The sequence below is a fragment of the Scyliorhinus canicula genome, chromosome 7, assembly GCF_902713615.1.
Source record: "Scyliorhinus canicula chromosome 7, sScyCan1.1, whole genome shotgun sequence".
Taxonomy (NCBI): domain Eukaryota; kingdom Metazoa; phylum Chordata; class Chondrichthyes; order Carcharhiniformes; family Scyliorhinidae; genus Scyliorhinus; species Scyliorhinus canicula.
This window is the reverse complement of record NC_052152.1, coordinates 210,212,975-210,233,524: the sequence shown is the minus strand read 5'-3', so window position 1 is coordinate 210,233,524 and position 20,550 is coordinate 210,212,975. Positions and strand designations below refer to the sequence as shown.

The 20,550-nt window shown below is 48.6% G+C and overlaps 1 protein-coding gene across 3 annotated transcripts; it reads right to left on the bottom strand.

The window, feature by feature from the left end:
• Positions 1-4,041: 4,041 nt before the first annotated feature.
• On the bottom strand, positions 4,042-20,427 carry LOC119969772. Of its 3 annotated transcripts, none has more exons than XM_038803846.1 (5): positions 20,409-20,426; positions 16,096-16,491; positions 14,663-14,929; positions 14,388-14,540; positions 4,042-5,001 (listed from the first exon to the last, which is right to left on the bottom strand). In XM_038803846.1, the coding sequence occupies exons 2-5, from the start codon at positions 16,370-16,372 to the stop codon at positions 4,991-4,993; spliced, it is 708 nt and encodes a 235-aa protein (XP_038659774.1). In that variant the 5' UTR covers positions 16,373-16,491; positions 20,409-20,426; the 3' UTR covers positions 4,042-4,990. The 3 variants fall into 3 exon arrangements, with proteins under 3 accessions (XP_038659774.1, XP_038659772.1, XP_038659773.1); XM_038803844.1 differs by lacking the exon at positions 4,042-5,001 and adding an exon at positions 9,005-10,402; XM_038803845.1 differs by lacking the exon at positions 4,042-5,001 and adding an exon at positions 10,773-10,993 and having other exon boundaries at positions 20,409-20,427.
• Positions 20,428-20,550: the final 123 nt, after the last annotated feature.

Below are 20,550 nucleotides of genomic sequence, written 5' to 3'. Positions count from 1 at the left end.
GCAATTTCGGATACATGGGTAGAGCAGGGTCAGGAATGGTTGTTGCAGGTTCCAGGATTTAGATGTTTCTGTAAGAACAAAGAAGATGGTAAAAGAGGGGGGGGGGGGGGGGGGCGGTGTGGCATTGTTAATCAAGGAAAGTATTACGGCGGTAGAAAGGACGTTTGAGGACTCGTCTACTGAGGTAGTATGGGCCGAGGTTAGGAACAGGAGAGGAGAGGTCACCCTGTTGGGAGTTGTCTATAGACCTCCGAATGTTTACTTTAGCAATGGGCAGGGATAGGTATATACCGCAAGGCAAGAATTATAGCTGGGGGAAAGGCAATTATGATGCTATTCGGCAAGATTTAGGATGTATAGGATGGGGAAGGAAACTGCAGGAGATGGGTACAATCGAAATGTGGAGCTTTTTCAAGGAACAGCTACTGCGTGTCCTTGATAAGTATGTACCTGTCAGGCAGGGAGGAAGTTGTCGAGCAAGGGAACCATGGTTTACTAAGGAAGTTGAAGCACTTGTCAAGAGGAAGAAGGCGGCTTATGTTAGGATGAGACATGAAGGCTCAGTTAGGGCACTTGAGAGTTACAAGTTAGCCAGGAAGGACCTAAAGGGAGAGTTAAGAAGAGCGAGGAGAGGACACGAAAAGGTGTTGGCGGATAGGATCAAGGAAAACCCTAAGGCTTTCTATAGGTATATCAGGAACAAAAGAATGACTAGAGTAAAATTAGGGCCAATCAAGGATAGTAGTGGAAAGTTGTGTGTGGAATCAGAGGAGATAGGGGAAGCGTTAAATGAATATTTTTCATCAGTGTTTACACTGGAGAAAGACAATGTTGTCGAGGAGAATACTCAGGTTCAGTCAACCAGGCTAGATGGAATTGAGGTTCAAAAGGAGGAGGTGTTAGCAATTTTGGAAAATGTAAAAATAGATAAGTCCCCTGGGCCAGATGGGATTTATCCTAGGATTCTCTGGGAAGCCAGGGAGGAGATTGCAGAGCCTTTGTCCTTGATTTTTATGTTGTCTTTGTCGACAGGAATAGTGCCGGAAGACTGGAGGATAGCAAATGTTGTCCCCTTGTTCAAGAAGGGGAGTAGAGACAACCCTGGTAATTATAGACCTGTGAGCTTCACTTCGGTTGTGGGTAAAATGTTGGAAAAGGTTATAAGAGATAGGGTTTATAATCATCTTGAAAAGAACAAGTTGATTAGCGATAGTCAACACGGTTTTGTGAAGGGTAGGTCATGCCTCACAAACCTTATTGAGTTTTTTGAGAAGGTGACCAAACAGGTGGATGAGGGTAAAGCGGTTGATGTGGTGTATATGGATTTCAGTAAGGCATTTGATAAGGTTCCCCACGGTAGGCTATTGCAGAAAATAAGGAAGTATGGGATTGAAGGTGATTTAGTGGTTTGGATCAGTAATTGGCTAGCTGAAAGAAGACAGAGAGTGGTGGTTGATGGCAAATGTTCATCCTGGAGTTCAGTTACTAGTGGTGTACCGCAAGGATCTGTTTTGGGGCCACTGCTGTTTGTCATTTTTATAAATGACCTGGAAGAGGGTGTAGAAGGATGGGTTAGTAAATTTGCAGATGACACGAAGGTCGGTGGAGCTGTGGATAGTGCTGAAGGATGTTATAGGATACAGAGGGACATAGATAAGCTGCAGAGCTGGGCTGGGAGGTGGCAGATGGAGTTTAATGCGGAAAAGTGCGAGGTGGTTCACTTTGGAAGGAGTAACAGGAATGCAGAGTACTGGGCTAATGGCAAGATTCTTGGTAGTGTAGATGAACAGAGAGATCTCGGCATCCAGGTACATAAATCCCTGAAAGTTGCCACCCAGGTTAATAGGGCTGTTAAGAAGGCATATGGTGTGCTAGCCTTTATCAGTAGGGGGATTGAGTTTCGGAGCCACAAGGTCATGCTGCAGCTGTACATAACTCTGGTGCGGCCGCTCCTGGAGTACTGCGTGCAGTTCTGGTCACCACATTATAGGAAGGATGTGGAAGCTTTGGAAAGGGTTCAGAGGAGATTTACTAGGATGTTGCCTGGTATGGAGGGAAGGTCTTACGAGGAAAGGCTCAAGGACTTGAGGTTGTTTTCGTTAGAGAGGAGAAGGCTGAGAGGTGACTTAATAGAGACATATAAGATAGTCAGAGGGTTAGATAGAGTGGACAGTGAGAGTCTTTTTCCTCGGATGGAGATGACCAACACGAGGGGACATAGCTTTAAATTGAGGGGTGGTAGATATAGGACAGATGTCAGAGGCAGTTTCTTTACTCAGAGAGTAGTAGGGGTATGGAACGCCCTGCCTGCAACAGTAGTAGACTCGCCAACTTTAAGGGCATTTAAGTGGTCACTGGATAGACATATGGATGAAAATGTAATAGTGTAGGTCAGATAGGCTTCAGATGGTTTCACAGGTCGGCGCAACATCGAGGGCCGAAGGGCCCGTACTGCGCTGTAATGTTCTATGTTCTATGAAAAGATACTCCAGACCTTGAAGTTAGTTTTATTGAACTAATAGCACAGTTAGCACAGTTCTCTGGGAGTTCGACTCTCTGCTAACTTAAGTGTGGTTACTCTGTCTGACTGAACCAGACTAGCTCTTAGCCACGTGGTGGGGGTGTGAGATTGCAACAAGACCCTTGACTGACTCTCTAGATGTTCGTCACTGGAAAGAGGCGGAGTGTGAGTGCCTCATGTCTTTTACAGTCAGATCCCACCCCTGAGTGTCCTGCCTGCTTATTGGTCATGTCCTGTTATCTGTGTCCATTAGCTGCTTGTCTGTGCCTGCCTGTATATCATTATGTGTGTGTCTGCATATCATGACGTTACATTGAGCATTTCCTCTTGAGAATTGTGAGAATGATCTGATGTTGTATTGATGTTGCTGACATTAGTCATTTGTGGTGGATTGGATTGCTCTTCTTTGCTTCCTTGGTGCTCCTCTGCTAGAATCATTTCCAGTACATTTGAATAATCTGTGATCTCTTTATGCTCCTCTTCAGGAGTTATTTCTGGTTCATTTGAATCACCTTTGGTTTCTTGGTGCTCCTCTTCTGGAGTCAAAATCTTAAAGATTTCAATTGACGTGGCCTCATTGGACCCAAGAGTAGACCTACTCTGTGCTTCTGGACAGACGAGCTGAGGTCTGTCAGTCTCGCTGTGATCCTACACACTCTGTATGTCAAGTGTGATCACTTTGTCACTGTTTTTACATACAGTGGGTAAACGTTCAATGTCTTCTTGTTGGTTACATGAGCTGGGTAGACTTTCATAGTCTGCTGCTGGTTGCTCAGATAAGGCGGATAGACCTTCATAGTCTTCTTCGTACACAGTTGTCGCTCCGGAGTCTTTAATTGCTTCCATTCTGGAGTCTGTCAATGAACTCGCTGTGGAGGCTTGTATTAATCCCTCTATGGAGTTGATTTGTGCTCTCTACGTGGCGTCGCCTTCTTCTGGGGCATTGCTGTCATCCAATGTATCGACAATCTGCCATAGCATCACGGTATTGGATTCATCTACCATGAGTAGAGTCGTGTTGAGCTTATCAACCGTGTTGCTGATGCAATGATCATCAACTCCGAATAACTCATCCATGTCTGAGCCGTAGTCTTCAATGAACAAATCATCTCTTGTTTCGGATTTGTCATTGTGCTATGTCCAATGAAGAACTCATCTTCCGAGTAGTAATCGTCAATAAACAAATCTTTTGCTCTGGATTTGTCATTGTGCTGTCCTTTTTGGGTGTTGCTGCTTGTTCCAGGGTGCTGCGGACATAATCTATAACTGTGGGTGGAGGCTCGGGCTTCATTCTGTCGTTTGAGGAAACAAAAGTGTTTTGTAGCTTTAAAATTCTTATTTGTAATTTTCGGGCATTTCCTTTTGAAGTGGGCGTGGTCCAGGTCTTCTGATGTCATGACGCTCGTGATGTAAAATGTAGGAATCGAATGCGCATGCGCAATCTGACTTTCCTTTACTGTGCGCTCTTTTTGCATCTGCGCGTGTGACTGCTCGTGCATGCGCGCAAATGTATTTTGCCGTTTTTTTTTCTTTTTGCGAAATGCGCATGTGCGTACTGACCAGAACGCTCTCGCTCAAGGTGGCTGCCAATCAAAAAGTGCCGTTGCATCGAGTGAGATTCTGCCTTCGCCTTGTGGTAGGTTTGTGCGCCATTTTTACAGATTTTGTTTTCTAGATAATGATTCTGTCTTTGTAAAGATTCAAAGTATTGATTTTGTTTTTGTTCATAAGCAAGGCATTTTTGTATAGCAATTTCTAATGTTAAATATATTTTTTGTGAAAGTTCTTTCCTCAAATTTTTATCAGATTTTCCAGAAATGAATTGATCCAGTATTATAGCGTCTCTGAAATCAGCATAATCACAGCCTTGTGCTATTGACTTGAGATTTGTAACAAAATCAGTGATGGGCCCTCCGTTTCTGTGGCATTTATGACAGAAGTTAAATTTTTTCAGCATCTCACCAGACTGACCGTTACAGTATCCATCAATTTTTTTGAGTATTACTTCTAATTTGGTGTTGTCTTCACCTTCTAAGTAATTAAAGCAATTATACATTTTTCTGGCTCCATGCCTTCCTGCTGTGAGTAGTAGGGCTATTTTCGTTGCGTCAGAGACCGTGGTTAACTCATTAGCTGTGATAAATATTTGGAACATCTGTCTAAACATTTTCCAGTTAAAACTTAAATTACTGGTTGTTTCCACCTGCCAGGGAACTCCAACGATTTCCATCGAATCAGGTCATCACCAAGGACTCATTTTGCTGCTAAGTCTTCCACAGTCGAATGTCCGGCCTGAATTTTCTTCTCTTGTTGTGTAACGTTATCTAACTAGTTCTTTTAAAACCAAAACGCCTGGTACCATGTCTTGTTACCTGTGTGGTAGGTAACTCGTGCTACTCAATCCTAGGTTGACGGTGAGGTCTTCTGAATCTCGATGAAGACTCAAACTCGTCCAGTAGTAACAAAGGTTTATTGAGCAACTATAACAACAAGTGCATGAGTTTGTTATTTTAACTTTGATACTAGTGATAAGGTTAACAAGTTCTAACTACAGTAACTATACATAACTCCACTAGCCATCTGAACTATTCTGATATTGTCCTGGTCACAGTGCACCCGAGAGTGAGGCTGAGGGAGACACAATGTGGTTTGTTTTTTATACCTCTGTTAGTCCGGCCCTCTAGTGATCATGTGGTGCTTCTGATTACACATTAACCCCTTGTTTACATGCATATACAGAGATCACTACAGTAATGAAGGGATACGGGTAGTGCTATTGCCAGGTGACGATGCAGGAATAGAGAGACCAGTGGGGTATTTTTGAAAAAGCTAAGTCCGTGCCAGATTAAGTATTCCACCATTGAAAAGGAAGCTTTAGCCCTGCTCCCAGCCCTTCAGCATTTTGAAGTATATGTCTGGCAAGAGAATAAACAAAGCTTTATACAGACCATAATCCACGTTTATAGAGAAGTTTAAAACCAGAACGCAAGCTTATTCAAGTTTATTACAAAACAGCTCACCATTAAAATTGTACACATTCCTGCAAAGCAGATGCTTTGTCACGGGTTTAAGGACTGACTAGTTACCAGTGTAGAGGCTGAGAAAGGAACTTCCATAATGGGACTGGATTGGATGGATATGTGTCTGTGATTTGTGTTTTACATATCTCATGATGAAAAGTCCGTGCCCTGATGTTTCATTCTTTTAGGAAGGGAGGTGTGCAAGGGCCCTTTCTGCTTATTCCCTGATTTCCGCTTTCTTTTATTTTGCCGTTAATCATTTTTGATTCACGGGCGATTAATGGATATGTATCTTTCAGTCAAACAGCAGAGAATGAGGAATTCTGGAGTTACAGGAGCTTTAGTCTTTTCAGCGTTTGAGAGAGAGATGGGGTGGAGGCCGGTGTGAGTGATTGGCTGATTACCAATGAATGGGCCAATAGGCTGTACTCTGCCCGGTAACAGGCGGTGATTGGATCCGATCCCAGTGGGATGGTTCTCACAGACCTGAGGGAGCCGTGGGGTCCCAAACACATACAGACAAGGACGTGCGCTCACACTCCAGAAAGGCTGTCAGGGTTGTATTCCTGAAATCGCAAGAACCAGGAAAACCATTACAGGCTGCAAGAAAAGACCCGGAGCGGGATTCTCTGATCGTGAGGCTAAGTGTTGATGCCGTTGTGTTTTCCGACAGTGTCAACAGGCCCCCAGGAGCAACGATCCTGAGCCCTACAGGGGGCCAGCACGGCACTGGAGCGACTCACGCAGCTCCCGCTGCCGATACTGGCGTCAAACGGGCGGCGTGGGTCTGCGCATACGCGCTGCGACCGGTGCAAACTCGCGCATGGGCGCCACTTGCCTTCTCCACGCCGGCCCTGACGCAACATGGCGGAGAGCTACAGGGGCCGGAGCGGAGTAAAAGAGGCTCCCACCAGGAAAAGCCCGCTCGCCAATCGGTAGCCCCAATCGCGGGACAGGCCACGGTGGAGGCCCCCCCCCCAGGGTCGGATCCTGCTTCCCCCCCCCCCCCCCCACCAGACCGCCCCCCGCAGGATGGACGCCGAGGTCCCGCTGGGTAAGACCACGTGTGAACGGTTCCTGTGGGACTCGGCCTATCTCAGAGGCTACTCGGCCCATCTCGCGTGGAGAATCGCTGGTGGGGCCCCATAGAGTGGTCCCCAACTGGCGCCGAGCGAATGGTGCCGATTCTCCACTGAATCACGCCCAGCTCGGTGATTCTCCGACCCAGCCCGGGGTCAGAGAATCCCGCCCCAGGATCCTCTCTCTCTGCAGACGGCTGAGTGCCGTATTACTGAACTCCAGGCCTGAATGAATCAATGGTAAAAACCTGGAACTGAAAGTGAAATCTGAAGAAGATAAGGTGCTAAAAACCACCATCTGAAACAAACATTTTTATTTATCATTTTATTACACCCCCTCCCCTCTGTGTCTCATGTGTGTATAGAGGGTGGGGGGGGGAGACAAGTTAAAGTGAGGGATTAGGAATTAGTTAATAGTTAACCAGTTGTATTTGCTGCATATTTCATGATAGTTCTTGTTGTAAACAAATAGTAATCGTGTTTAAATTTACAAACCTGGTGACTGTAATCATTGGGCAGCCAATGGGCAGAGACTTTGGGTACTTTTTAAAATTAAATTTAGAGTACCCAATTCATTTTTTTTCAATCGCTGGTGGGGCCCCATAGAGTGGTCCCCAACTGGCACCGTGCGAATGGTGCCGATTCTCCAGTGAATCTAGCAATTTAGCGTGGCCAATCCACCTACCCTGCACATCTTTGGGTTGTGGGGGCGAAACCCACGCAGACACGGGGCGAATGTGCAAACTCCACACGGACAGTGACCCAGAGCCGGGATCGAGCCTGGGTCCTCGACGCCGTGAGGCAGTAGTGCTAACCACTGCGCCACCGTGCTACCCGACTTTGGGTAAGAATTCTTGGTTAATTCACTTGTGTTGTGACTCCAGGTCAAGGGGGGCTGGAATTGACCGGGCACTCGCCCAGGGGGGCCGTAATGACCCCACTCTCCAGCGGAGTTATGGCAGGAACAGATTTCCAAAAAATCACTGGCTCAATCTTTTGAAAAGTAGCAAATTTAATCTCAGGAAATTTCTCTCAGAATTTGAAAGATTACGGAAGGTAACCACACACACTCCCTCCTCATCCAGCCACTTTTAAAGCTGATCAACTGATCCTGCTTCAACTGATCACAGACAGACTCTGAAATAAAATAAACTTGTACAAATTATAGTCAAACCCAAACAGTTAATGCTGTTTAAGGGCAGCTTATCATAGAATTTACAGTGCAGAAGGAGGCCATTCGGCCCTTCGAGGCTGGTTTAGCATGGGGCTGGTTTAGCACACTGGGCTAAATCGCTGGCTTTGAAAGCAGACCAAGGCAGGCCAGCAGCACGGTTCAATTCCCGTACCAGCCTCCCCGAACAGGCGCCGCAGTGTGGCCACTAGGGGCTTTTCACAGTAACTTCATTTGAAGCCTACTTGTGACAATAAGCGATTTTCATTTCATTTCGAGTCTGCACCAGCCTCTGGAAAGAGCACCAACTTAAGCCCACCCGATCCCCGTAACCCAGTAACCCCACCAAACCTTATTTAATAATAATAATCTTTATTAGTGTCACAAGTAGGCTTACATTAATCATAGATTATCATAGAATTTACAGTGCAGAAGGAGGCCATTCGGCCCATCGAGCCTGCACCGGCTCTTGGAAAGAGCACCCTACCCAAGGTCAACACCTCCACCTTATCCCCATAACCCAGTAACCCCACCCAACACTAAGGGCAATTTTGGACACTAAGGGCAATTTATCATGGCCAATCCACCTAACCTGCACATCTTTGGACTGTGGGAGGAAACCGGAGCCCCCGGAGGAAACCCACGCACACACGGGGAGGGTGAGCTTGGAAGTAAGGACAAGGCTACTGGAATTGCAGCTCTGCAAGGAATTAACAAATAGAAATCGTGAGAAAAATTCTCATGATTTAATTCCCTTTCAAAATAAAATGAACTGTATTATTCGACAAACCAATCAAATCCTCTGGGCAAGGGCAGCACGGTGGCGCAGTAGTTAGCACTGCTGCCTCAGGGCGCCGAGGTCCCGGGTTCGATCCCGGCTCTGGGTCATTGTCGGTGTGGAGTTTGCACATTCTCCCCGTGTTTGCGTGGGTTTCGCCCCCACAACCCAAAGATGTGCAGGTAGGTGGATTGGCCACTTATCATAGAATTTACAGTGCAGGAGGAGGCCATTCAGCCCATCAAGTCTGCACCAGCTCTTGGAAAGGGCACCCTACCCAAGGTCAACAACTCCACCCTATCCCCATAACCCAGTAACCCCACCCAACACTAAGGGCAATTTTGGACACTAAGGGCAATTTATCACGGCCAATGCACCTAACCTGCACATCTTTGGACTGTGGGAGGAAACCGGAGCACCCGGAGGAAACCCACGCACACACGGGGAGGATGTGCAGACTCCGCACAGACAGTGGCCCAGCGTGGAATCGAACCTGGGACCCTGGAGCTGTAAAGCGATTGTGCTATCCACAATGCTACCGTGCTACCCAAAGGACCTCCTCCTCAGCCAAGCCTAGCAGGCAGTTGAGGGGGTCCTCCGTCCCGACTGTCTGCCTCTCTTCAGGTACTTAATTGGAAAAAATTAATTGGGTACGCTAAAAAAAAATTTTTTAAATCCTCTGGGCAAAGCAGAGCGAGGGAGAGAGAGCAAGGGAAAGTGTGAGGGAAAGAACCCTCCTGAGGGAAAGAGAGAGTGATCCAGGACTGATGCATTAACTGCTCCATCCTGGGTCCAGAGCAACCCCCTGCCCCATTCGGGGGCACAGAGTCACAACCTACTCCCAGCAAGGGCAATTACCCTCAGGACCTTGGATTGGATCAGGGAATATAAACCAGGGTTGCTGCTTGATTACTATGCAGTGATTCCTGAATACAGGATCCAGCTAAAATATCATACCCTCCATGTCACCCTTAAAGAATGGCCTTTGGGAGGGGGGGTGTTAGGGGTATTAATGATTAACCCTTTGAGAAAGCAAAGAGCCGGGTAGGGCAAGGACAGAGATAATGATAGTGTTTGGAAGAGGAGTTGGAGGACTGGTGGGGTGGGGTGTGGTGATGGCTGGTTGGAGGCAGACCGTTTCCTCTGTGTTCACACTGCACCAACATTGACCTGAGCACACACAATAGTGTACCTGGAGCAGAGGGGGCGGGGAGCCAGGAGGACCTCCTCCTCAGCCAAGCCTAGCAGGCAGTTGAGGTGGTCCTCCATCCTGACTGTCTGCCCCTCTTCCATGGCTATGTTCACTGCCAGGTGTCCCAGGAACGGGAGCACGAGGTGTCTGCCGGCACCATCGAGATTCTCCTAGCTCAGTGCGCACGCAGGGACTGGGATGTGTTACTAACCCCCTTTAATCACATTTTGTTTTGATGCTTTACATTTCCTATTGAGATTCTGTTTACTTTGATGCAGCAATCCTTTCAGCAAATGCATTTTTAATTTATCCCACAGCTTGTTGATTTAGTTTGTGTGATTAATGCAAAGAAACAGTGTTTTCAGCCGCCAGTACATGGCTATATCCAAGGTTCCCACTTGGTGCTTTTCAGTTTGTTGCTTATCCAGTTTCAGTGAAGGTGACTATTTTGCTCTGGGTCACAACGGTTACTGACGATCAGTGTAATAAGGGCAACTCAGAGGCTGATAAAAGCTCACTGGCCAGTTCCGAGTGTCTGGGGGTAAACAGCGTGACCCCTGACCTGTAGGCAGCTGGGATGACCACATAGTCAGAAACCTCAGCGGGAGCAGCATCTCCGGAAATCATCGCAGCAATCTGACCTGAGGGAGGAAACAAACACGGAAACAATCTGACCTGAGAGAGGAAACAAACACGGAAACAATCTGACCTGAGGGAGGAAACAAACACGGAAACAATCTGACCTGAGAGAGGAAACAAACACGGAAACAATCTGACCTGAGGGAGGAATCAAACACGGAAACAATCTGACCTGAGAGAGGAAACAAACACGGAAACAATCTGACCTGAGGGAGGAAACAAACACGGAAACAATCTGACCTGAGAGAGGAAACAAACACGGAAACAATCTGACCTGAGAGAGGAAACAAACACGGAAACAATCTGACCTGAGAGAGGAAACAAACACGGAAACAATCTGACCTGAGAGAGGAAACAAACACGGATAGTCACTACTTCAAACACCAGATTTATTAATCTGACACGGTCAATTTCTCAGAACTATCCTTTCCTCCCAATTGAATTCCGTGTCCTCTCGATCTGAATCCCCACCTCCAATTCAACCATACTCAAAACTGTGGAATTTGTCACCTCCCTGAATTAACATGATTTATCCTCTGGTATATCCTCTGGCACCCACATTGCTACTGGGGAGGCAGAGCCAGAATTTTTACCTGGAAGGGAAAAACAGAAAAGTTTACATTTGTATAGCACCTTTCATGAACGGCAGCACGGTAGCATTGTGGTTAGCACAATCGCTTCACAGCTCCAGGGTCCCAGGTTTGATTCCGGCTTGGGTCACTGTCTGTGTGGAGTCTGCACGTCCTCCCCGTGTGTGCGTGGGTTTTCTCCGGGTGCTCCGGTTTCCTCCCACAGTCACAAAGATGTGCAGGTTAGGTGAATTGGCCGTGCTAAATTGCCCTCAGTGTCCAAAATTGCCCTTAGTGTTGGGTGGGGTTACTGGGTTATGGGGATAGGGTGGAGGTATTGACCTTGGGTAGGGTGCTCTTTCCAGGAGCCGGTGCAGACTCGATGGGCTGAATGGCTTCCTTCTGCACTGTAAATTCTATGACCATCGGACAGACACCTGAAAGTGTAAGGGCTCTTCCCGTTGATTCCCTTATTCCCCTTTCTCTTATTTTGCCGGAATCATTTTTGATCCATGGGTGATGAATGGACATGCATCTTTCAGTTAAGTAGCAGAAAGATTGAGGAATTTGGAAGTTACAGGAGAGAACACTCTGCTAGTCTGAACAGGAGGCCTCAGACGTTTCGTCACCAGAGAGAGAAATGGGAGAGGGGCAACTCTGGCTGTTTGAAACAGGTGCCAATTGGATCCTTTCCCAGTGGAATGATTTTCAGAGTTCCAAGGAGCTCAGTTTGACGAAGGGAAGGAAGGAAGGCTCTATCTACAGGGAACACAAGCTGCAAATAAAGCCCCGTCACCCTCTCCCTCTCCAGAAAGGCTGTGAGTGCCATATTCCTGAAACCACAGAGACCTGACCCCCGGGGGGGGGGGCACGGGCATGGTGGCGCAGTGGATAGCACTGCTGCCTCACGGTGCTGAGGACCCAGGTTCAATCCCGGCTCTGGGTCATTGTCCATGTGGAACAAAGAACAAAGAAAAGTACAGCACAGGAACAGGCCCTTCGGCCCTCCAAGCCCGTGCCGACCATGCTGCCCGTCTAAACTAAAATCTTCCACACTTCCTGGGTCCGTATCCCTCTATTCCCATCCTATTCATGTATTTGGCAAGATGCTCCTTAAACCTCACTATCGTCCCTGCTTCCACCACCTCCTCCGGCAGCGAGTTCCAGGCACCCACTACCCTCTGTGTAAAAAACCTGCCTCATACATCTCCTCTAAACCTTGCCCCTCGCACCTTAAACCTATGCCCCCTAGTAATTGACCATCTACCCTGGGGAAAAGCCTCTGACTATCCACTCTATCTATGCCCCTCATAATTTTGTAGACCTCTATCAAGTCGCTCCTCAACCTCCGTCGTCCCAGTGAGAACAAACCGAGTTTATTCAACCTCTCCTCATAGCTAATGCCCTCCATACCAGGCAACATCCTGGTAAATCTCTTCTGCACCCTCTCTAAAGCCTCCACATCCTTCTGGTAGTGTGGTGATCAGAATTGAACACTATACTCCAAGTGTGAAAGTGGAGTTTGCAAATTCTCCCCGTGTCTGCGTGGGTTTCACCCCCACAACCCAAAGATGTGCAGGGTAGGTGAAATGGCCTCACTAAACTGCCCCTTAATTCGAAAAAAATTATTGGGTATTCTAAATTTTTAAAAAAAGATATAGCCCTTGAGGCGAAGGGATCATAGGATTTTGGGGGAAAGCAGGATTAGGCTATTGAGCTGGATGATCAGCCATGATCATAATGAATGGTGGAGCAGGCTCGAAGGGCCGAATGGCCTCCGCCTGCTCCTATCTTGTGTGTGTGTCCCCTGGACGGGAACATGCAGCTGGCGGTTTTCCCATCGATCTGCTGCCCTTGTCCTTCAAGGTCATAGATGTCAAGGGTTTGGAAGCTGCTGTCGAAGGAGGTGAATTGTACAGATTGTACACACGGCTCTCACTGTGCATCAGTGGTGGATGAAGTGGAAGTCAGTCTGGACATAGGGACATTGAGTAATGGAGTTGCTTCATCCTGGATGCTGCGGAGCCTCTGGAGTAGATATTGTTGCAGGAGATTGGCGAGTATTCCACCCGACTCCTGATTTGTGCCTTTGGGATGGGGGACAGGTTTCAGAAGGTGAGTTACTGGCCATTGAGCAGCCAGTTTGGGCTTTGTTCTTACGGTCGTGGACAGCAGATTTCATATGAGGTTCGCTGTCGGAGGATTAAATTAAAATAGGGAAGTCCTGCTAAAAAATGGCAGCACGGCAGCACAGTGGTCAGCACAGCGCCAAGGTCCCAGGTTCGATTCCCGGCTTGGGTCACTATCTGTGCGGAGTCTGCACGTTCTCCCTGTGTCTGTGTGGGTTTCCTCCGGGTGCTCCGGTTTCCTCCCACAAGTCCTGAAAGACGTGCTGTTAGGTGAATTGGACATTCTGAATTCTCCCTCAGCGTACCCGATCAGGCGCCGGAATGTGGCAACGAGGGGATTTTCACAGTAATGTCATTGGAGTGTTAATGTAAGCCTACTTGTGACAATAAAGATTATTATCATTATTAAAACTATACAAGTGCTAGTTAGACCCCACCTGGAATATTGTGAGCCGGTTTGGTCCCTTTATCGAGGGAGACGTACTGACATTGGAGACAATCCAGAGAAGGTTGACTGGGTTGATCCTGGGCAGGGAGGGATTTTCTTATGAGGAGAGGTTGAGTAGGTTGGGACTGTACTCGTTGGAGTTTAGAAGAATGAGAGATGACCTTATTGAGACATGTTGGATTCTCAGGGGGCTGGACAGGGTCGATGCTGAGAGGATGTTTCCCTTTCATAGAATTTACAGTGCAGAAGGAGGCCATTCAGCCCATCGAGTCTGCACCGGCTTTTGGAAAGAGCACCCTACCCAAGGTCAACACCTCCACCCTATCCCCATAACCCAGTAACCCCACCCAACACTAAGGGCAATTTTGGACACTAAGGGCAATTTATCATGTCCAATCCACCTAACCTGCACATCTTTGGACTGTGGGAGGAAACCGGAGCGCCCGGAGGAAGCCCACGCAGACACGGGGAGGATGTGCAGACTCCACACAGACAGTGACCCAGCCGGGAATCGAACCTGGGACCCTGGAGCTGTGAAGCAACAGTGCTAACCACTGTGCTACCGTGCAACGCTACTCTCTTTGTGGGAGAGTCTAGGACCAGAGGGCATAATCTGTACAGACTGAATAGTTGATTGTTGAGAAATATGTTTCCCGGGCGTTTATTTACTGTAACCTGTTTTGATAAATGTTTGTAATAAAATACATTTTTTAAAAGTTTCAGATCAGCTATGATCTCATTGAATGGAGAAGCAGACTTGATGGGCCGAATGGTCTTATACTTGGTATTTCTGATGCTGAGGACACATGTGGAAAGTTCAGGTCACTCCCAGCCCACTCACCTGCAACATCTAGCTGCTCCCACAGGGAATGGTTCGGGAGCTGTTTGAACCTGGAGAAATCCGTGCCCCCTGAGAGCCGAGCCAGGATATCGTGCCGCCGGATCAGTAACAGCGATTGACTGGAGAGGCGTTGTTTAACAAGGCTACTTTTCACTGCAGAGAATGGAGATAGAGTTAGCCTCGGTGGGCAGTAAATTACCTCCAGTTGTTCAACTGGATCAACACCAAGGACAGGGAGGGATCATTGATGGGAACGAAAAATCTCCTGTACCCACCTATTTCTAAGGGATTGGTCATGTAAATCTCTTCAGTGTCAACTCCAAAGATCATCTGATGGTGCCATGCATCTGGGATCTCCTTGTCCCTTGGCACTGCCACTTGCATGTTCATGGTCAGAACAGCAACAGCTCCTCTACGCATCCAGTGTGCCAGCCAAGCTGTTAATTGCACATGTCGTTCAGGAAAGAAACTGAAAAACTTGCCCACGACACCTCCTTCCGTTGCCCTCTCCGCTCCCTCAATCAGCTGCTGGTGGGTGGCACCTAGGAAGCAAAAACCAATCTGCAGTCAGTCACTGGCATCGCATTCTCTGTTCCAGCTCATGTTCCTGTCTTCATCACACTCCCAGCCATCCCAAACATCACAGAGACAGTCAAGCCCACTTACGCCCAGTGTGAAGACTCGGCCACCTCCCCTAGTCTTCAGTCCAAGTGAAGCTCCATCCAGTATGGTGCAGGTGTCGCTGGTTAGGCCCATCCTAGGGCGGCACGGTATCACAGTGGTTAGCACAGTTGCTTCACAGCTCCAGGTTTGATCCCCGGCTTGGGTTACTGTCTGTGCGGAGTTTGCACGTTCTCCACGTGTGTGTGGGGGTTTCCTCCGGCTGCTCCGGTTTCCTCCCACAATCCAAAGATGGGCAGGTTAGGTGGATCGGCCATGCTAAGTTGCTCTTAGTGTCCAAAAAGGTTAGGTGGGATTACTGGGTTACGGGGATAAAGGGGGATAGGGTGGAGGTGTGGGGCTTAAGTAGGGTGCCCTTTCCAAGGGCCGGTGCAGACTCGATGGGCTGAATGGCCTCCTCCTGCACTGAAAATTCTATGATTCTATCCCTAATTGCCCATGAGCAGATGCTGGTGAGCTGTGTTGTGCATTTAACTTGTGCATTTAAACCAAACACGTTAATGATTGTTAAACAGCGCTCGCTGATGCAGTGAAATGAAGATGAAAATCGCTTATTGTCACGAGCAGGCTTCAATGAAGTTACTGTGAAAAGCCCCTAGTCGCCACATTCCGGCGCCTGTCAGGGGAGGCTGGTACGGGAACGTGCTGCTGGCCTGCCTTGGTCTGCTTTAAAAGCCAGCGATTTAGCTTGGTGAGCTAAACCAGCCCCTGTGTTAATGGTTTGATGTTTGTTGCTCAGCGTATTCTCAATCACCTGCTCACGTGTGCAATACAGAGAACGACCTTCCCTAAACCTTCCTCAACATCCACGAGCCCCGATTGCTCTGTGATTTCAGCTGAGGAGGAATTCAGACGAATGTCTGAATTCCTCCTCAGCTGAAATCACAGAGCAATCGGGGCTCGTGAACCAATCGCCCAGCACAAGTGGGCAGCTTCAGGGGGAGGAAAGATTGGGACATTTAAATCTTGGGGGGGGGGGGGGGAAAGAGAGTACAAACTACAACAAAGCGCCTGAAAAGGCCCCCACCTGCAACACTTCGCGATATTAAATATTCAGCCAGCGGTGCATCGTTCTTGCGCAGTCTGGTCTGGACACAGCTGGCGATGACCTCAGCGGGAATGTCCAATCTCAGAGCCTGCAGAACATTGAGGACTGCAGTCGCACCACACGCACTCGACCCAATCTGTACAATCTGTTTCTGCTCAGCTTCCTCCAACCTCCAGATCATCACTGATTGCTCTTTCTCATCCTCTACTGACCTCTCTTGGCCCATGGCACCACGACATGGATCACGAGAATCCATTCTTCACATAAACCACGTGTTTCTCACAATCCTGTCAGCCGGAGCAGAAAACCTCAATCTGAACGATGGCTAACGTCCCCAAAATATTCAGGATGGTTTCCTTTCAGAGTAACAAAACCCTATAATAGAGGAAAGCAAACACATTACTTTTCTGAGATTAGGGACAAGGCACATTGAAGGACTGTGTAGAGGGAGCTTTGTACCCAGTTCCGTGCTGTGCCTGTCCTGGGAGTGTTTGATGGGGAGAGTGTAGAGGGAGCTTTACTCTGTATCTAACCCCGTGCTGTACCTGTCCTGGGAGTGTTTGATTGGGACAGTGTAGAGGGAGCTTTACTCTGTATCTAACCCCGTGCTGTACCTGCCCTGGGACTGTTTGATGGGGACAGTGTAGAGGGAGCTTTACTCTGTATCTAACCCCGTGCTGTACCTGTCCTGGGAGTGTTTGATGGGGACAGTGTAGAGGGAGCTTTACTCTGTATCTAACCCCGTGCTGTACCTGTCCTGGGAGTGTTTGATGGGGACAATGTCGAGGGAGCATTACTCTGTATCTAACCCCGTGCTGTACCTGCCCTGGGAGTGTTTGATGGGGACAGTGTCGAGGGAGCTTTACTCTGTATCTAACCCCGTGCTGTACCTGTCCTGGGAGTGTATGATGGGGACAGTGTAGAGGGAGCCTTACTCTGTATCTAATCAGTACCTGTCTTGGGAGTGTATGATGGGGACAGTGTAGAGGGAGCTTTAATCTGTACCTAACCCCGTGCTGTACCTGTCCTAGGAGTGTTTGATCGGACAGTGTTGAGGGAGCTTTACTCTGTATCTAACCCCGTGCCGTACCTGTCCTGGGAGTGTTTGATGGGGACAGTGTAGAGGGAGCTTTACTCTGTATCTAACCCCGTGCTGTACCTGTCCTGGGAGTGTTTGATGGGGACAGTGGAGAAGGAGCTTTACTCTGTATCTAACCCCGTGCTGAACCTGTCCTGGGAGTGTTTGATGGGGACAGTGCAGAGGGAGCTTTACTCTGTATCTAACCCCGTGCTGTACCTGTCCTGGGACTGTTTGGTGGGGACAGTGTAGAGGGAGCTTTACTCTGTATCTAACCCCGTGCTGTACCTATCCTGGGAGTGTTTGATGGGGACAGTGTAGAAGGGGCTTTACTCTGTATCTAACCCCGTGCTGTACCTGTCCTGGGAGTGTTTGATGGGAACAGTGTAGAGAGAGCTTTACTCTCTATCTAACCCCGTGCTGTACCTGTCCTGGGAGTGTTTGATGGGAACAATGTAGAGAGAGCTTTACTCTCTATCTAACCCTGTGCTGTAACTGTCCTGGGAGTGTTTGATGGGGACAGTGTAGAGGGAGCTTTACTCTGTATCTAATCCCATGCTGTACCTGTCCTGGGAGTGTTTGATGGGGACAGTGTAGAGGGAGCCTTACTCTGTATCTAACCCCGTGCTGTACCTGTCCTGGGACTGTTTGATGGGGACAGTGTAGAGGGAGCTTTACTCTGCATCTAACCCCGTGCTGTACCTGTCCTGGGAGTGTTTGAAAGGACAGTGTAAATGGAGCTTTACTCTGTATCTCACCCCATGCTGTGCCTGTCCTGGGAGGGTTTGATGGGGACAGTGTAGAGGGAGCTTTACTCTGTATCTAACCCCGTGCTGTACCCGTCCTGGGAGTGTTTGATGGGGACAGTGTAGAGGGAGCTTTACTCTGTATCTAACCCCGTGCTGTACCTGTCCTGGGAGGGTTTGATGGGGACAGTGTAGAGGGAGCTTTACTCTGTATCTAACCCCGTGCTGTACCCGTCCTGGGAGTGTTTGATGGGAACAATGTAGAGGGAGCTTTACTCTGTATCTAACCCCGTGCTGTACCTGTCCTGGGAGTGTTTGATGGGGACAGTGTACAGGGAGCTTTACTCTGTACCTAACCCCGTGCTGAACCTGTCCTGGGAGTGTTTGATGGGGACAGTGTAGAGGGAGCTTTACTCTGTATCTAGCCCCGTGCTGTACCTGTCCTGGGAGTGTTTGATGGGGACAGTGCAGAGGGAGCTTTACTCTGTATCTAGCCCCGTGCTGTACCTGTCCTGGGAGAGTTTGATGGGGACAGTGCAGAGGGAGCTTTACTCTGTATCTAACCCCGTGCTGTACCTGTCCTGGGAGTGTTTGATGGGGACAGTGTAGAGGGAGCTTTACTCTGTACCTAACCCCGTGCTGTACCTGTCCTGGGAGTGTTTGATGGGGACAGTGTAGAGGGAGCTTTACTCTGTATCTAACCCCGTGCTGTACCTGTCCTGGGAGTGTTTGATGGGGACAGTGTGGAGGGAGCTTTACTCTGTACCTAACCCCGTGCTGTACCTGTCCTGGGAGTGTTTGATGGGGACAGTGTAGAGGGAGCTTTACTCTGTATCTAACCCCGTGCTGTACCTGTCCTGGGAGTGTTTGATGGGGACAGTGTAGAGGGAGCTTTACTCTGTATCTAACCCCGTGCTGTACCCGTCCTGGGAGTGTTTGATGGGAACAATGTAGAGGGAGCTTTACTCTGTATCTAACCCCGTGCTGTACCTGTCCTGGGAGTGTTTGATGGGGACAGTGTACAGGGAGCTTTACTCTGTACCTAACCCCGTGCTGAACCTGTCCTGGGAGTGTTTGATGGGGACAGTGTAGAGGGAGCTTTACTCTGTATCTAGCCCCGTGCTGTACCTGTCCTGGGAGTGTTTGATGGGGACAGTGCAGAGGGAGCTTTACTCTGTATCTAGCCCCGTGCTGTACCTGTCCTGGGAGTGTTTGATGGGGACAGTGCAGAGGGAGCTTTACTCTGTATCTAACCCCGTGCTGTACCTGTCCTGGGAGTGTTTGATGGGGACAGTGCAGAGGGAGCTTTACTCTGTATCTAACCCCGTGCTGTACCTGTCCTGGGAGTGTTTGATGGGGACAGTGCAGAGGGAGCTTTACTCTGTATCTAACCCCGTGCTGTACCTGTCCTGGGAGTGTTTGATGGGGACAGTGTAGAGGGAGCTTTACTCTGTATCTAGCCCCGTGCTGTACCTGTCCTGGGAGTGTTTGATGGGGACAGTGCAGAGGGAGCTTTACTCTGTATCTAGCCCCGTGCTGTACCTGTCCTGGGAGTGTTTGATGGGGACAGTGCAGAGGGAGCTTTACTCTGTATCTAACCCCGTGCTGTACCTGTCCTGGGAGTGTTTGATGGGGACAGTGTAGAGGGAGCTTTACTCTGTATCTAACCCCGTGCTGTACCTGTCCTGGGAGTGTTTGATGGGGACAGTGCAGAGGGAGCTTTACTCTGTATCTAACCCCGTGCTGTACCTGTCCTGGGAGTGTTTGATGGGGACAGTGCAGAGGGAGCTTTACTCTGTATCTAACCCCGTGCTGTACCTGTCCTGGGAGTGTTTGATGGGGACAGTGCAGAGGGAGCTTTACTCTGTATCTAACCCCGTGCTGTACCTGTCCTGGGAGTGTTTGATGGAGACAGTGTAGAGGGAGCTTTACTCTGTATCTAACCCCGTGCTGTACCTGTCCTGGGAGTGTTTGATGGGGACAGTGTAGAGGGAGCTTTACTCTGTATCTAACCCCGTGCTGTACCTGTCCTGGGAGTGTTTGATGGAGACAGTGTAGAGGGAGCTTTACTCTGTATCTAACCCCGTGCTGTACCTGTCCTGGGAGTGTTTGATGGGGACAGTGCAGAGGGAGCTTTACTCTGTATCTAACCCCGTGCTGTACCTGTCCTGGGAGTGTTTGATGGGGACAGTGCAGAGGGTGCTTTATTCCTGTAAGACTCTTTCCTGTTTGTTCCTGTCTATTCCCTTATTTCTTCTTTCTTCTATTTTTGCTGTTTTAAAAAAAATTTAGATTAACCAATTCGTTTTTCCAATTAAGGGGCAATTTAGCGTGGCCAATCCACCCACCCTACACATCTTTGGGTTGTGGGGGTGAAACCCACGCAGACACGGGGAGAATGTGCAAACTCCACACAGACAGTGAAATGTCACCCACACATTGTGTTAAATTCAGATTTCTCACGTCACCTCCAGTTCTTCAGCCAATCAAATCTCATCGTCCTGGCTCTTAAACTTGCCAGAATTCTAAAAGGTTTCTCCTTGTTTACTCCATCAAGACATTCCTGATTTTAAACATATCTGATAAATCGCCTGGAACCACCTCTATTCA

Excerpts from the sequence above, each read along its gene's own strand:
- LOC119969772 (XM_038803844.1), bottom strand. The coding sequence starts at position 16,372 with ATGGATTCTCGTGATCCATGTCGTGGTGCCATGGGCCAAGAGAGGTCA. Across the intron at positions 14,541-14,662 it reads GACCAATCCCTTAGAAATAG|TGAAAAGTAGCCTTGTTAAA; the intron begins GTGGGTACAGGA and ends CATTCTCTGCAG. Across the intron at positions 10,403-14,387 it reads GGAGCAGCTAGATGTTGCAG|GTCAGATTGCTGCGATGATT; the intron begins GTGAGTGGGCTG and ends TTCCTCCCTCAG.